At 39.4% G+C, this 17,962-nt stretch overlaps 1 protein-coding gene across 8 annotated transcripts in view; it reads left to right on the forward strand.

The window, feature by feature from the left end:
- The window catches only part of Pak1 (p21 (RAC1) activated kinase 1), a 114,884-nt gene that overhangs the window by 84,956 nt on the left and 11,966 nt on the right, over positions 1 to 17,962 (forward strand). For all 8 annotated transcript variants that reach the window (XM_076547533.1, XM_042280206.2, XM_042280213.2 and 5 more), the window contains 6 exons: positions 329 to 445; positions 3,104 to 3,278; positions 5,460 to 5,523; positions 9,420 to 9,468; positions 15,173 to 15,285; positions 17,058 to 17,175. In XM_076547533.1, coding sequence (XP_076403648.1) covers positions 329 to 445; positions 3,104 to 3,278; positions 5,460 to 5,523; positions 9,420 to 9,468; positions 15,173 to 15,285; positions 17,058 to 17,175 — 636 coding nt within the window. The remainder of the gene's footprint in view (positions 1 to 328; positions 446 to 3,103; positions 3,279 to 5,459; positions 5,524 to 9,419; positions 9,469 to 15,172; positions 15,286 to 17,057; positions 17,176 to 17,962) is intronic.

A 17,962-nucleotide genomic window follows, 5' to 3' on the forward strand; every position in this document is an offset into this window, starting at 1 on the left:
TAAAGAGTAAAATTCATAGACTAAGAAGAAATTGAACTTCTCTTCACGTATTTGATTATAGGGGCAGGCAGGGAAGCTGTCAGCTGGCATGCTGTTCCACAGTTAGGCTTTAGGTGAGAAAAGGAAGCACCCAGAGGGGTGGAAAGTGACGGCTGAAAGAAAAGGAAGCTGACTGAGTAGGGCTGCTGACTGCAGGGAAGTGGACAGTCCTGAGGCCGATGAGGCTTTCATAAGGGGAGTCAGAATCGAGTTCCTTCTAGAGAACCAGCAGGCCTGGGATCTGAAGTTCTAGATCTACTGGACAAGATAAATTGTCTTTTCTGCATAGAATGTGAAGACTGTGTCTGAGACCCCAGCAGTGCCACCAGTGTCAGAAGATGAAGATGATGATGATGATGCTACTCCACCTCCAGTGATTGCTCCACGCCCAGAACACACAAAATCTGTGAGTCCTGTAGTCTGGAAGGATATATGATTCATTCAAATAAGGGTGACAGAGAATGGGGAGATGGTGGTATTAAGGCCAGGAGTCCAATATAGGGGTCCGTAGACTTTGGAGCTGGTACAGTCATTGTACGACTTTTTTTCCTCTCATGTTTTGAGACAGGGTCTCACTATGTAGTCCAGGCTGGCCTTGATTCATAGTGTTCCTCCTACCTCACTCACCCAAGTGCTAAGATCACAGGCATGTGCTGCTGTGCCCAACTGAACCACCTGTTTTGAAGGTATTTTCTACATGATTAAAGAGAAGTAGTATATTTGTTATTTCGGCTATTCCTAAAATTCCCTAGGTAATTGATAATTATAGCAATCTAACCTTGGTTTACTTATCTTATTCTTTACAGATATGACAGGAAGGTATATAGAATTGACACATTTTACTTCCAGAATTACATAGAAAGCAGCAAATTATCTGACAAAGATTTTTTCTTTTGTGTTAAATATGTAGTGTTCAGCCTCTCCAGCATCTTTGATGATGCTGAAAGACCCAAGGGAGTTTATAAATACATTAGTGCTATTAATATGCTGGACATTAGGAGTGCATTTTGATGCCGGATATTGGTAGTGATTTCTCGTTTAACTTCCTTTGAGGTTCCTGCATTTCAGAATAGCCACAGTCTCTCCTCCTGCACTTTGCAGAGTCTGTACTTTTGCCTTTTATTTGATTTAGTATCATTGAGCAGTGATTTCCCATCAGATGATACTCTGAAACACTCTACTAATGTTTGTTTCAGCTTTTTATTATGAGGAGAACTCCATAATGAAAGAACCATCTAGGACTTAAGCTCTGTGTTGATTGAATGACTAATGGAAGATGCTGTGGAGGAAATTCAATTAGATGACCTACCTCTTAGCCTAAGAACTTACAAATAGAATCTGTTAGGTTCCTTGTCTATAGGTCACAAATTTACCTTAAGAAAATAGCCTAAATCAGTGAGCTGTCAGTATTTTCCCATTGATGTGTCCTGTTTGTGGTTTGCAGCATATTTATTTAAAACGGTTTTCTCTCTAAACCTATAATGCCTCTAAAGTAGAGGACATCTGTCTGTCTGTCTATCATGTTATCTGTCTTTTAAGTGCCTAATATAGTTTTTGGCACAGGGATCATAGAGAAGGCAGTAAATATTGAATGAAAGAATAGATTGATAAATTTGCTTTTCTTAACATTCTTCTCTGAAAAGTATATAGCTAATTTCTAATTTATGGAAGAACCAGATGGGATATGGTGAGGTAAGTTGATTTATCTACAGTCACTTAGTAAGCAAAAGCCAGGGTTTGAAAGCAGATAATTAAACCAAGTCCAGGTTACATTTCACAGTAGCACACATAGCACATTTTGTGTGTATAACCTACACTGGGAGCCAGTTAAGGATAATGGTATAGAGGGAACAGATAGGATCTCTTTCTCAAGGAACCATAGAGAGAGAAGTGGAGAAGGCTTAAGGTTTATATACCTGGGATCTAATTGTTCTGCAGGTACAAGAGTGAAAATGGAGGAATTATTTTACTGGAGTAGTCAGAAAGTCAGTCTAATTGAAAGAGCTGATCCAGTTACTACTTGGTTCTGGAGAAACACTTTCTGAACGCTCGTTTCTTACTAGGTGAGTAGTCAGTTAGAGGACTCAAGGAGGAATGTCTCAATAGACTCTATAGATGATCAAAAATGATTAGGACTTCTTTAATGATAAAAATCTGATAAATACTGAAAGCATCTCCTGGAAAAGGAAGTACAAACTGGGGGTACTTTCTTCTTAACCTTAGTAGTATGTAGTGGCTCCTTTCTTGATAGCATTTCTCTCTTTTGAATTGTAGCAATTACTTTCTCACTTCCTTCTTCAGAATGAGTAGGGCAGTATTTTGTACAGAGCTAGGCTTACCATAGATTCTCAGCAAATATTTGTTAAACTAGTGAACAGGAAAAACATTGTCTTTAAAAGCTAAAGTTTAAAGGCTTAATATCTGCTGTGCATGGCTCTGTTCATTCACACATGTTGATCTGTTGCTGAATAAGGTAGGTATTACCACCATTTTATAGACAAGGAAACTGGAGCCCAGAGAAGTGAAATAACCTGACTGAAGTCATTCAGGTAGTAATGAGAGCTGAGATTTGAGCCCAGGCTGTTAAGTTCCCAAGTTTGTTTTAAATTACTCGACCCTATTGCCTCTTGAAGTATAAGAGTTCTTAGTAAGAGCTCAACAGCTCATTAACTCCATAGAAAATAATGTTGGAAAGTATTCAAGGGCTACACAAAAGAGTTCATTTCATCTTAGAAAGACAGAGTATCATGGGTGAGGGAGGTTTACATCTAATGATAGAATCTCCTCCTCCAAATTTTTATGAGAGTTGTCTAGCCCTTTTGGAGTGATTTTGGCGCTAAGGCCGTCACTAACCCTTCTTGTACTGTGATAGCAAGGAAGGTCATTTTACCCAAGGCAGATGGGCTGGGGCTCAGAGGAAGAACAATACAGATTTTGACATATAAGAGAAAGACTGAGCTGGGAAGGGGGAAGTTCCTGGGGATGTTCTAACTAGAACATTTAGAAAAGGTTCCATTATGCTAACAAAAGGCTTTGTTTCCAAAATTTCCCACTGATTATGCAGGTATATACACGATCTGTGATTGAACCACTTCCTGTTACCCCAACTCGGGATGTGGCTACATCTCCCATTTCACCTACTGAGAATAATACCGCTCCACCAGATGCTTTGACCCGAAACACTGAGAAGCAGAAGAAGAAGCCTAAAATGTCTGATGAGGAGATCTTGGAGAAATTACGTAAGCACTCTATAGCTTTTTTGAACCTTCCTTTGGTCTGTGACTGGTCAGTCATTGAGGTGGAATGCTACTGCAAAGATCCGGATCTTAGGTTTAGGCTGTGTGCCTGGTTGGCTCTGTGTTGTACCAGAACTATGGGCTGTACTGCTCATCATCTGAACTTTCACCCCTTCTATGTTTCACCAGTTCTGGGTGTACGCTACCTTAGGATAGGGACATAACAAGAGAGAATGTGGACAGCTCACTTTGTGGCTTATAGATATGACAAATAGATGCTGTTTAGTGAGTACTACACGGAGAAAGATTGAGGTATTGATTATACTTGGTGGAAAAGAGTGCTCTTGTTGATGCTTGCTATTGACTTAGGAGAAGACAGTTCTGCCATCGTGGATGTAGAAAAATTAGGAAAGAGAAACCATGTTTTATGAGCCTGCACCATGTAAAAAATGACAAGCAAAAAAGATACTTTCTTGAATTTTTAAATTTTATAATAGTAACTCTGTGAAGATACCCATGGTAATCTTCATTTCTGCAGTTCAGGCTTTTAAGACCCTAAGATTCTAAATACCCTGTCCCAGATCGTCGAGCTGCAAAGAGGTGCAGCTGAGGTTAGATGAAGCTGTGATTTTGTAAATAGAGCGGATTGCCTCCTGCAGTCAGGTATAGGTTGATTTTCCCCCCTTGGAGGAATCATTGAGAAGGGGATTGTCACGACTGCTTTGATCAAGCCTGAACGCTCACGCTGCTTTCTAAAGCTGAGGCTTCTGGCTCTTGAGTTGAGCAACTTCTATTTCTTCCTAATAATTTTCCTAATTTTTGTTTGACTTTTTAAAAATTTGTTTATTTGTTTAGTTCACTGTCTTAAGAATTGCCTTGCAAGGGCCCTCCTATGATGAAGTAAAAGCTACTTTCTGGCATCTGTTTAATCCTATGTTCTCTTGTTCCCTAAACCAGAATGTCCCCTCATAGTAATACAGTGAGTTATAGAAAGCAGACTGCCTAGACAATTTCCTGCTATTCTTTAAGCCTCCTTCCCCTTCACACCTTTTAAATAGTGATACTTATACCTGCTTTTTTAAAAAAATTTATTTTATGTGCATTCGTGTGAGGGTGTCGCATCCCCTGAACCTGGAGCCACAGACAGTTGTGAGCTGCCATGTAGGCTCTGGGAATTGAACCTGGGTCCTCTGGAAGAGCAGCCAGTGCTCTTAACCACAGAGCCATCTCTTCAGCTCCCCCTGATTTGTTTTAAATTAAAGGACATAATAATGTATGTGAATAGTACCAGATCCTAGTGGTTGAGATATTGGTGGAAAAGCTAATTGGATTGAGAGACTAAAAACCAAACTCTGAATCTTAGCTCTGACACCAGTTTACCATATGACTTTGAGGAAGTATCTTCCTCTGTGGGCTGCAGTTCCCTGCCTCTAGAATACTGCCGTGAGACCCATGGGCTCTCTCATCCTTCTGCGTTTTTTATTTAAACTGTCTCCTGCTACAGAACTCTCCTGGCTTTCTTAACCTAGCTGAGTTGTACTTATAAAAATTAGCTTAGACAGGGCCTTTGTGAAGCCTTTGCAGTCTGTTTCTCTGCCTCTTCCTCTATTCCCTGTCCTTACAGCAATGCTACTTGAGAGGAGTGACTGTCTTAAGTGTACCTCATCTTCCTCTTTATTTCTAGCACTCAGCATTTAGTCTGGTATGTAATAAATGAATAAATGTTTAATGAGTTCATTTTAAAATGAATGAGTGGCTCTTAGAAGTTTAGAAATGGAGTAAATTACTATGAATAAACACAATCAAGGATATAAAACTTTTGGTTGTAGCCAGGCAGTGGTGGTGCATGCCTTTAATCTCAACACTCAGGAGGTTGAGGCAAGCAGATCTCTGTGAGTTTGAGGCCAGCCAGGTCTACAAAGGGAGTTCTAGGATAGTCAGGGCTACACAGAGAAATCCTGTCTCAAAAAAAAAAAAAAACCAAAAAACAGATAGAAGGAATAAATAAAACTTTTGGTTGAGATTTCCTGAGGGAAAGTTAATGCCTGGTTAGGATGCTTTGAGGGGAACTGGACACAGTAATGTAAAATTTGTCAACTTAGGGGTTAAAGAAGATCATGGGTTCTCTTGTGCATCTTGATCTGGAACAAAAATGATTCACGGTCTCTCCTGTTTCTTTCAAAGGGAGCATAGTGAGTGTGGGCGATCCTAAGAAGAAGTATACACGGTTTGAGAAGATTGGACAAGGGTTAGTAGGGGCATTCTGTTTCCTTGGAGAAATGACTTAAAATTGTATGTACTGGCATATATGAATTTACTTGTTTTTTTTTTTTTTTTTTGCCTCTCATCAACCTTGTTTTCTTTCTTTACTTTGCCTCACCTATCTGTTATATTAGAATGACTTCCAGATTTTGCAGAATTATGCTTTATATGAGAGATGTGCTATTATCTGGCCATACTAAAGTACCCCTGCCTCAAGAATAAATGAGTTACCTATTTTCTTAGCATGAAAACAGCTTCCCAAACTATAACTGATTTTCCATATTAACCCTGTTTGCCCTAGTTCTGAGACCTATAATCCCTAATATGAAATTTAAAACTCAGTTCTACAGACTTTCAAATAATGGCATGGGACCTATTTTTCTAGGTGGATGACAAAATTTATGAGTTTTACTCTCTATTTCATCTCTACAACCGTATGCTGTCCTCTCGGTGTATTGAACTCAGCAAATCTTTAACTGAGTTTTGTTGTGTGTTGAGGAGTGTGAATATGGCTATGAATCAGGCACAATCTCTGCCTTCAAGGATCTCAAGTTAGCTAGAGATAGAAAGACACAAAAGAATTATAGTGTAGAAGTCACCTTTCGTCTGGGGGGAGGTCAAGTGGGACAAAGAAAGAGGGAATGTTGAGGCCGGAGAGATGGCTCGGGTTAAGAGTACTGACTGCTCTTCCAGAGGGCCCGGGTTCAATTCCTAGCGCCCACATGGCAGCTAGCAACTGTCTGTAACTCCAGTTCCAAGAGACCCAGCACCAATGGCAAAACATCAGTGCACATGAAAAAAAAAATCGTTGAAAGAGCGAATGCTGCAAGAAGCTTAGTGGTGAACCTGAGTTGTGTACATCAAGTTGTGTAAAAATCAAATTATACACACATAACTTAATGCAGAACAAATTCGGTAAATTGTACCTCTATATGAAAAGTGAAAATAAGGAGGTTTCTATGAATGTGCCAAAAAAACCACATGAAATTTAAAAGAAACTGAAAAAAATTAAGTTTGGCTCATAGTTGGCCCTCAGTGGAACAAAAGCATTGTTACTAATTAATTGAAATTTTTGTCTTAGTTTTCTTAGGCTAACAGAAATTTCTGAAAATATGTTAAAGAATTGTAAAATATGGGGATGGGGTGACATGTTATAGTTTGTTATTTACATTGAGTTTCAGTTTGATCCTCAAAGCAACTTTTGGCTGAGCAGATGCCATTTTTCCTGATCCCAGTGGCTTTCCCGCTGATATAATGCCTTTGTGAGTCCAAGCTGGTAGAACAAGATAGCTTACATATTGTGAAGAAATTATTTTGCTTACCTCAGTAATATAGATGGCATTTTTGTTTTTAGGTGATTAAATTGAGTTATTAAGAATGTAGCGCCTGGCGGTGGTGATGCACGCCTTTAATCCCAGCACTTGGGAGGCAGAGGCAGAGGCAGAGGCAGGCGGATCTCTGTGAGTTTGAGGCCACCTTGTATACAGAGTAAGTCCCAGGACAGGCTCCAAAGCTACGCAGAGAAACCCTCTCTCGAAAAAACCAAAAAGACAAAAAAAAAAAAAAAAAAAAAAAAAAAAAAAAAAAAAAAAAAAAAAAAAAGAAAAAGTAGCAAAAAGGGTACACGATCAAGTTTCAGCTAGTTGGATTCCTCTGGGTTTGAGCTTCTTTATTTGTAAATTTGGAGGATTGTGGATTAAGGGCATTTCTCCTCTGAAACATGCCTTTAAAAAAGTAGATGTATAACATCTAGGAAATGTTCTTTGCTTTATTTTGCAGGCCTGCTAAGGTTAAGGCAAGAATGAAATATTTATTAAGCACCTTTGTTAATGTTGTATTTCATAATTTAAAAATATCACACCAGTTTGATGCATTGGTTGGTACTGTTATAATTTAAGCTTGCTTCCTTTTTAGGACCTGAAGATCGTTAAGTGTCTGATCTTATATCTGCTCATGTAGCTTTCTAAAACTTTGTAAACATGAAAGATATAATCTCAAATGTTTAGTCTCTGAGACTTGAACATGTTTGTCCTTTAAGGATGGTGTATATATGGTAGCTAGAGAGATAGCTCAGTTGCCAAGAGTATTTTTGTTTTTGTAGAAGACCTAGGCTTGGTTCCTAACACATACAAGGTAGCTTACACCCAGCCATAATTCTAGTTGCAGGGAATCCCATTTCCATTTCTGACTTCCCCAGGCACCAGGCACACATGCAGTGCACATACACACATGTAGGCAAAATAAAAATACAGATAAAATCTAAACATTATTTTTTAAAAAGAGTGGTGTAAATTGGCAGGAATACAGAGGGCTAGGGTCAGGAAAATAGACACACATTCTGTAACTAAAGATCTCTAGGCAAAGATGGTTAGGCAATGAAGAAATAGCTACAGTGAACATATCTAGTCCTCATTTGAGAGCCAATATCTTATAATTACACTTTACATGCATGTAGCTAGGCTGTCAAGGGGTGGTGGTTAGGGAGCTGGTGACCATAGTTTCTAGCTGGAGGCATACGTCCAGCTGTCTTTTCTTCTTGAATTAACGTGACTTTTATGGGAAGTATAACTTCAGGATTTGCTGGGAACATCTTATAAAAGACCAGAATTAAAAATGTCTACAAATTGCACTTTATATATGTGACATATGTTGTATATACCTACAAATATGTGTTGCAAACTACTTAGGCATATACAGGATTTGTGGTTTTAGGCACAAGATGAGGGCTTTAGTTATTTTATAGAGATAGCATCATGTAGCATTATTTTCAGCATCTCTTTCACTTAACTCCATCTCTTTGTTTGAGCGTGTATATAAATACCTACATGTTCATATGTCTTTTGTGGAGCTAGTCTTACTTTGAGGGTGAGGTAGAAATAATCCCAGATTTTCTGGAAGTATATATATTTGGAAAAGTATGTGCAGTATCATTTTATTTTTGAAAAAAACTAAAAATGCATTTCATTTCAACCATAGAATATGAAACCCTTTTGATCAGTTGTGATTGAAAAGTGTGATTTTAAAAGTGTCAAGGTATCCTATAATAAGGAGAGGAAGGATACTTCAAGATTATTTCAGGCTATTCAGTGTGAGTTGACCAAGTTTTTATAGTTTTTAAAAATCAGTTATACTTTTTAAAGATTAACTGTGGAATAGAATCTTAGAAGCTGAATATCATTCCTTGCAGCCCTTTGCTACCACTTTTTTTTTAGTGTCTTGTCCATCCTTCTCCCTTGGTTGACTGAGTTACAGAATTGCAGGCAGATGTCACCAAAAACAAGCTCTAATTGTAGTTTTTAATATAAATTTTAAGAGAAGATAACACGCATAAGTATATTGCTCAATTAATTTTTAAAAAGTACATACATGAACGTAAGATGCATCCAGGTCAACAAAGAGAACATTACTGATACTCTAAAAGTCTATATTTTAATAAATATATATAAGCCATCCCCCCCCCCCGTTTCATTCTGAACTTCTCCTTGGTCTCCCTTTCCCATCCTGTCACTCCCAGTTGAAAGTATAAGAAATGAAAGCAAGTTCTCAAGGGGAGCAGAGAAGAGGAGAGCAAGCAGGTTTAAGAAATGAATGTCTTTGAACACTTTTGCGTTTTATGGACTAAACTCTGACATATGTGTCTAAGTAAAGCTCAGAGTCCTAAGTTGCTTGAGATGAGACAAAGTAGAAATTCCAGATTGGTTAAGGCCCTCCTTCTTGACTACCACACACTGCCTTTCAGATGTGAGGGGGGGTTGCAGAGGAAGGGGTTACCTTGGCTGCTTTTGCTCACATAGTTCCAGGTTGTGTGCGAAGCTGCATGGACAAACACTACCTCACTGACCATCTGTGTTTATTCTCCTTCCTCCCTTATCTTTCTTTCAGTGCTTCAGGCACAGTGTATACTGCAATGGACGTAGCCACAGGGCAGGAGGTAAGTACTCATCACCAGCTGTTGGACTTCTACTCCTAAAGTGTTTGTTTTTAATTCCATTTGCAGTTAATTTTATCCCCCCATCCCTCCCTTTCTCTCCCTCTCTCTCACTTATCTCTCTCTCACACTCATCTCTCTCTCTCTCACTCATCTCTCTCTCTCACTCATCTCTCTCTCTCACTCATCTCTCTCTCTCTCTCTCTCTCTCTCTCTCTCTCTCTCTCTCTCTCTCTCTCTCTGGCACAGCGGGACATTTCTGTTTTTTTTTCTGTACCATGGTAGGCTCAAATAGGAGATGAATATGAGACTTACAACTTTTGCAAAAGCTACCAAAGATCAGGATGGAGAGCAGGTCAGAGGAGGAAGGATGGACCATGTAAGCCAGGAGATGGTTTTATAATTCCCCATGAGAGATGTAGCTGTAGAAGTAAGTAGAGTTGAGAAATAGTTAGCAGGTAAATTGACAGAACTTAGTGATAGAATGTGAGAACAACTTCCAGATGGCAATATTGTTCAAGGAGAAAGAATAAAGTCAGAGGTATAAGATCAAGAAGGTGGATAGCTGGAAAGCTCTTACTGAACTGCCTAGTTATGGGAGATTTAAACCTGTGGCTGTCAGCTTCTAATCTAGTAACTTCCAGCTTTATGCTTCTGATCCCACTGGACATTGGAGGCTTGTTTATTTGGAGGTTCCTCTTGGCCCTTATGTTATTGAGTCATCAGAATGCTGACCTTGTTGCTAAAGCCCACTGATCCAAGATCAGCAAGAGGAATCCATGAAGGGAATATCAAGTAATTGGAGGTTCCTTGTAGACTACCCTTGATTGTCTACAAAGCAGGAATGCTGACAGGTGGGTTGCAGTTAGTAGCTGCCTGGGAGAAATTCTTAGTTATAAAAAGTATTGGAACTCAGAAAATGAGAGAGGAACTTCTTTCAGTGAAAATAAAAATTTGCTTCTCTGAGAGAGGCTGCTTTGATCTACTTATATATTTTTGGTTATCAAAATCTGGTATCTTTGAGGGATAGTACAGGTTTTATTGGGTTCTAGTTAACTTTTTAGAGGTATAAAAGCCAAATACTGATGTTGTGTGAGAGTAAATCAATTTTTTAAATTACCAGTATGGAAACTGGAGAGATGGCGCAGTAGTTAAGAGCACTCGCTGTTTTTGCAAAAGACTCAAGTTCAGTTCCCAGTACCCTCAGTTGGGTGGCTTACAAGGGCCTGAACCTCCATGAATAGGGTATCCAACACCCTCCTCTGGCCTCAGCAAGCACTACACTCATGTGTACAAATCCACACACAGACACAAACATAATACACATGATTAAAAATAAAATCTTAAAAAATAAATAAAATCATTATTATAGTTAATAATTGAAAATTTAAAGACATGGATGCATGCCTGAAGTTATTTCTGCTACCTTGGGTGAACCATTTGATCTCTTTCTGTCAGGGGTCTGAGTTAGAATTAAATCCTGTGTATTTTAGGCTGTAGAGTCACAGCAGAGGAGCTAAGGTTAGGTATTAGGGCCCTCCTTTTACCATGTTTCTGTCCTCTTAGGCCTTGTAACCTTTCATGGGAGACAGACAGGTGATTGTGTTCCTGGAATTCTTGGAGATGCCTATGTGAGAAGCAGGCCACAGGAAAGAGAAACTTGACTTTGCTGTGTGCTTGTCTTGTGGTTAAAAAACTATGAATGGAAGCAAATCCATTAGAGAGGCTAATGCAGTGTGGTCAGGAAGGCCTCATTTCCTGCCCAAGGGAATATAAATCTGTAGTGAGGCTAGAGTGATGCTCTTAGTCATTGTGAATGATTGTGGGGGTGTTATCCAGCTGGAAGAGGGGAGCTTTTGTCTGTCACATATAGACAGGTTAGCATGTTAGTGCTGGGAAATCTCCCTGTTAGAGATCAGTCATTTTTCAAGCTTGTTTTTAAAGTTAATGTGTATAATAGAAAGAACATATTAGAAGAGCTTTTGGAGTTATACTGGTCTGTGAGCATTGATTATGATCATAGGCAGTTTTCTTTCAAGCCTTAGCTTCAGCATCTGTACCTAAAAATGCAGCACATTACTTTGAAGGGTTGTTAGGTTTGGCTTAGGTAGGTAAGTACAGCAGGAAGCACAGTCATCATTCCTGCTGTTCTGGGCCAGGTACTTGTCAGATGTGTGACTACTATGCTTATCATATTCATTGCTGGCTTCCTTTATTACTTAAATCTTTTACTTACGTGTGAGTGACATGTCTGTTTTTTTAGTACTCAAAACATATTTTGAGTAGGTGAATCATGGTTGAGTTATTATTTTCAATATATTTATAAAGAGATTTAGGGTCATAAAACTGGTGATTAGTCAAATTCAGAAGTTGATAGTCAAGCCTAAAGCTTAGAGCTTTTAGGTTCCAGTCCAGTTTTTTTCTTTTATAGTAGTGTCCTGGATGGACAGGGTTTTATTAGGTCAAGGCATTTGGCCAGAGCTCTAGAGCTCATCAGTAGTGACTAAAAGGGACTCTCAGTGTCTTATCCTAGCCTCTGCTTGCCTTCTGCCTTGCTGCTGCTTCTGATGACCACTGGGAGGTTCACAGGCACCAGCTCATCCTCGAGGATGGCCTAAGGAGCTTCAAGGGACCTTTAAGGCCCCAGTTCTAGTTGTAAAGCCGTACTTCATATCTACAGTAGATTAATGTGTCTCTATCCAGCCCTTAGGAAAAGGTACTCCTCAGCCATTATGGAAAGATGCAGTAAGACCTAAGGCCTGACCTGCTAGGAAACCCATTTCCACACAATTCATTTAGAGTTAGAAATGGAAGAGGTCAAAATGCTTAACAAAATCATTAAAAAAATTTTTTTTATTAAATACTTATGTGTGTGTAAGAGAGAATGTGAGTGTATGTGTGGGTGGGGTGGGTAGGAATGCATGCACATGACCATGATGACCATGTCCTTCATGGCACATGTGAGGATGTCAGAGGATAGCTTAAGGGAGTTTGTTCTTTCCTTCTGTCATGTGGGTCCCAGGAATCAAACATAGGTTGCCAGATTTGGCTGCAAGAACCTTGATCCACTGACCCATCTTGATGGCCCATATGAATTATTTTTATTCTTAATAATTAACTGAGCCTCTTCAGAAGATTTTATTGACCTTGAAGTAGTATTTGACTTCGAAATGTTTGCATCATTCATTTTTTTTAAAGTTTTACTTATTTTTATATGTATAGGTGTTTATCCGGCACGTGTGTCCATACACCTTGTGTGTGAACAAGGAGCTCAGAAGGCAGTGGGTCCCTTGAAACTGGAACTAGATAATTATGAGCTGCCATGTGGCTGCTGGGAATTGAACCGGGTCTTCAGTGATCTTAACCCCTGAGCCAATACTCCAGCCTGCATCCTTCATTCTTACTGCTGCTTCTAAAAAGAAGTTCTATTAGATGGGCATATTCTTGTCTACTAAGCAAGAAAAAAGAAACTATCTCTAGGGAATGAATATTTAGCAAACAGTGTAACCCTATGGAATGTAGTAGTAGTAGTGGTGTGTGTGTGTGTGTGTGTGTGTGTGTGTGTGTGTGTGTTCAAAACAAAGAACTTATTGCTTCTCTTTCTCTCTAAGAACCAGCTATATTTGTTGATCCCTGTGCTTGACATTGGAGTTTTGAGGCTTTTAGTTAAGCTCTGAAATGTCTAGATACATTCATGCACACACATATATACCTGATTCTTCATACAAAGTAATAGGAATAACATGATCTTACAGGGCTTTCTAAAAAGGGGAAAACACACACACACACACACACACACACACACACACACACACGGTTTGAGGATGAAGTTTCCTTTGCCATGATATAAAGCTTCTGACTGTGTAAAATTGGTATGGCCTCTTCTAGACAGAGGTGATCTTAAACAGAGGCAGGAAAAACATGGAACATGTAGTAGAGTGCAGTGGGAAATAACATTGAGAAACTTGGATGTCAAGCTGAGGAATATTTCTAGGCAAATGAGCCATTTTTGCTTTCAAATGGGAAGAGTGTTACCCAGTGTGTGTAACTAGTGGGGGACTAGTCTGTATTAGCAGTATAAATAAAAACCAAGTACCTTTTATGTGTATGTGTATGTGTACATGCCTCAGCACGTGTGTAGGTCAGAGGAAAACTTGCAGGAATTGCTTCTTTCCATCTGCTAAATGGATCCCATTACCTGCTGACCTGTATCACTGACCCAAATGAAATAGCCTTTGAAGAGTCTATTTCTGATTTTACTACTGAATTACTGTGCGTGCAAGTCACGGATCCTCTCTGAATCACAATTTCCTCATTTGTTGAAAAAGTTATATACAAGATACCTCAGATTAAATGAGATAGCAAATTTGGCTAGGTGTGGTGACACAAGCCTTTTAAGTTTAGCAGTTGGGAGAGTTTGAGGCCAGCATGGTCTACATAATGAGTTCTAGGCAAGTCAGATTCAGGACTACACAGTGAGACCCTGTCTCCAAAAAAATAAAAGAAAGAAAGAAAGGTAACAAATTTATGAACACTTTAGAAGAATACCTAATACCTAGGGATCTAAAGTATACCTTATTATTTGTATTAAGTGGTTAAGTGGGATTTTGTTTTATTTATATCAACAAAGAACCCATGAAGCTCTTTTTCGCATGGAAGCATTAGGAATCTTGTCCCCTTTCTTAATATTTCTTAACCTGGTAATCCCTGATTTATCTTTCCATGCCATATGTGTATGTGAGTGGCGGTGGTGGTGGTGGTGGTGGTGGTGGTGGTGGTGGTGGTGGTGGTGGTGGTGTAATGTGCATATAACTACAGGTGCCTGCAGAGGTCAGAATAGGACATCAGATCCCCTGGAACTGGAGTTATAGGTGGTTGTGAGCTGCCTAATGTGAATGCTTGGAGAACCCTGTAAGAGCAGAACATGCTCTTAACTGCTAAGACATCTCTCCAGTCCCATATTCAGAACATATTATTATTTTATTTTTTAATAAACTTCTTTGAACTTCTCATAGCTTCTTTTGTTTTTTTAGTACCATTTTTAAAAAGACAGTTTAACTGTGAAGCCAGGCTGGTCACCAATGTACAGTTCTCCTATCTTAGCCTTCTGGGTGCTGGGATAATAGGTAGTACCAACTCTCTATCTAGTGATCCTTTAAATTTTTTTTTTTTTTTCCGAGACAGGGTTTCTCTGTGTAGCTTTGCGCCTTTCCTGGAACTCACTTGGTAGCCCAGGCTGGCCTCAAACTCAAAGAGATCCGCCTGTCTCTGCCTCCCAAGTGCTGGGATTAAAGGCGTGCGCCGCCGCCGCCGCCGCCGCCGCCGCCGCCGCCGCCGCCGCCGCCGCCGCCGCCGCCGCCACCACTACTACTACTACTACCCGGCTAAAATATTTTTTTATATTGAGATATCAAATTTTGATATGTCAGAATAGCACAGGGGCTTATTAAAACGTATTTCAGTAAGTTTGTAGTGGTACCTGAGAACATTTTTTTCCAACAGTCTTTGAGATTATGTTAAATGCTACCGGTTGAGAGAATTCCCTTTGAAAACCATTTGTTTAACATTGATAAGTTATTAATTACTTTAAGGCTAAGGCCATGTCTTACTCTTCATTGTTTCCTTAGTACTTAAGGTGTAGTGCTGAATGTATGCTTAGTAAATGTTGTGTGACCCTTGGTGTACATTGAATGTACTGGTATTTCAGGTGGCCATTAAACAGATGAATCTTCAGCAGCAGCCGAAGAAAGAGCTGATTATTAATGAGATCCTGGTCATGAGGGAAAACAAAAACCCCAATATTGTCAACTATCTGGACAGGTATGGAGTGGGTGGGTCCTATCAGAAGTTTCAGGCCTTTGAGACTGATGTGTTAGAGGAGAAAATGAAGCCAGCACTTGGAACTGCTTCCATCTAAGTATTTTCTGTGCTGAGCTCCTTGATTGCTGGAAAATCCTCCTGGGTGATGGCTAACCCCACCACCCCTAGCTTCTAACAACTGATTCTTTTACTGTGCTTTCTGATTTAGGGAAGTTCGCCTCTTCAGTCCTCCTGCCTGATGTCTTTATTTCATTCTATATTCCAAACATGTCTTCATCCTGCTCACCCTCCTGAATAACTCCTTGTTGTCTATAAACTCTTAAAACGTGATGCTCACTCCAGCCTTGGTGGTGTTTTGAAATCTGACCACCATGGAAAAAATGGGACTCTGTTTTCTAAATTTAACAAAAGTGCATCCATTTGTTGCCCCCCCCCCACACACCACCCCCATGCCTGTTGTTTCATTGTTAGCTACTAGTAAGTTTGTGGTTAACTGAAATTTATTCCCCCCCTTATATCAACTTGCATTAAACTGAAAACACAGAACATTTTCACTTACCAGCCTCTACCTCCTGATTGCTAGGATTAAGACATGCACCGCCATTTTTAACTTGTCCTATTTATTCTTCACCACCTTAAAAAAAAAATCACCATTGGGTGGAGATGTGGCCCAGTGATAGAAGGATGCTTGGCCAGCATGTGTGAGGCTCTGAGTTTGCTTCCCAGCATCACCAGAAGAAAGTTACAGAAGAACAGGACTGAAGTTATATCTTTGTTTGAGATAAGTCTTAAAATCTTTCAAGTTTTCCCATCTACCAAGTAAGAGGATTACCAGGATGAAGAAAAGATGACAAATCTCATAACTTAAGCCAACACGTGTTTTTTCCAGCATAGTTTCTTTGCAGAAGGTTAATGCAAGTCATTTAGCCTCTTTTCATTTGTCTACAGTGAGTTGACCAGATGGATTAAGTTACCTTTTTATTTATCATGTAATGGGTCTGAGAGATCTGTTCTCTGAGTCAAATTCAGTTCCAACTAAGGTCAGTTTATAACGTGCCAGGCTACCAAACCACAGCTTTGGTTTATTAGAAGAGGCTGGAATCCTAGAAACTCAACATAAAAGTCATTGTCAGCCTAGTAACCTTGTGTACATTTTACAGCTTTTGAAGACCTATCACCACCCTTTCACTTAATATATATATTATAATAATATACGTTTAACATATGTATTATCTTACTCATGGATTTATTCAGTAAATATTGGTATCTACTGTGCTGGACCCTGGGGCTAGGCTCTTGAACCACACCCAGTTTACCTTGTGGATCTCAGATCTAGTAGAACTCTCAAGGAGATCCTGTAGCCCTCTTTTGATGATAGTATGGCTTCCAAATCCCATCCTTTTCGCATGTGTGGATACTGCCTGAATACTTTTATAGCTGTGGGAATAATGCTAGTCTTTCTAATTTTAGGAGGTGTCCTTTGGTATTGCAATGAAATATGATTTTATATTTCAGCATGGTATTCTTAGTTTTAGTGTTTGGGACTTCACAAACCATGTATGTTTTGTTTTTTCCCAGGTGTATCTTCAGGTGATTTAAAATTACTGATTCTGTCCTCCAAATTTTGATTTTTTTTCCTGGAGTAAGGGACCCTAGACTCTTAATCTGCCTGAAGTAGTTTCCTTTATATCCTAGTTCCTTGGTTTTGAAACCCTGCAGTGGCTTAATATATTCTAACTAGTTCTTCTTGCCCTTTATCCGTTTTCCTGCAGTTACCTTGTGGGAGATGAGCTATGGGTTGTCATGGAATACTTGGCTGGAGGCTCTTTGACAGATGTGGTAACAGAAACCTGTATGGATGAAGGCCAGATAGCAGCTGTATGCCGGGAGGTAAGGCCAAGGGTCAAACAGGAAGTGACTTCATATTATTGTCCTTGAAAGTTCACACAATAAAGAGGCTTCAGTCTGGGCTCTGTTGAAATGGGAGAAGTTAGTTCTGGCACTTATCATTCATATTGTATGGTTGTATTTTATAATTTCTGTAATTATGTTCTTTAAAGCTAACTGTTCCAATCATGATAGAAAAACTACAAGTACATACTAAAACAGTCATTTATACTTTGAATCTGTGATTATAGTTGTTCTAACACATAATATTTCTCTTCATCTCTTTTATTTGAACGTACATTTGAACCATTTTTTCCTGCCTCCCTGCTTTGTGTACTGTGAAGGAAATAAAGCTGGTAAGAAGGTAAATGACATGCTTCAGATAGGTAGTCAGAGAAGGTTCCACCTTGGTTTGAATATGCATCTGAATGACATGAAGACATAAGCCAGCAGAATTCTAGAATAAACGGACTCCAGGCCGAAAACCTGAGATGGTGACATTTGTCTGTAATCCCAGCACTGGGGAGGTAGAGGTGAGAAGATCAGATGTTTAAGATCATCTCTGGTTACATAGCAAGTTCCAGGCCAGCTTCGGATACAAGAGACCCTGTCTCAAGCAGACCAAAAGCAATCATAACTCCAGACAAAACAAGCCAGAAAAGGAAAGGCCTAAATAGATATTCTCCTTCCTTGTTGCAGTTAAATATCTAGGGGTCTATAATGCTGTAATAAGCTTTCCAGAAGGTTTCCATGAGAAGCATTATCTGCAGAAGATAGGCACATTTTCACA

This window comes from Peromyscus maniculatus, chromosome 1 (assembly GCF_049852395.1).
Source record: "Peromyscus maniculatus bairdii isolate BWxNUB_F1_BW_parent chromosome 1, HU_Pman_BW_mat_3.1, whole genome shotgun sequence".
Taxonomy (NCBI): Eukaryota; Metazoa; Chordata; class Mammalia; order Rodentia; family Cricetidae; genus Peromyscus; species Peromyscus maniculatus.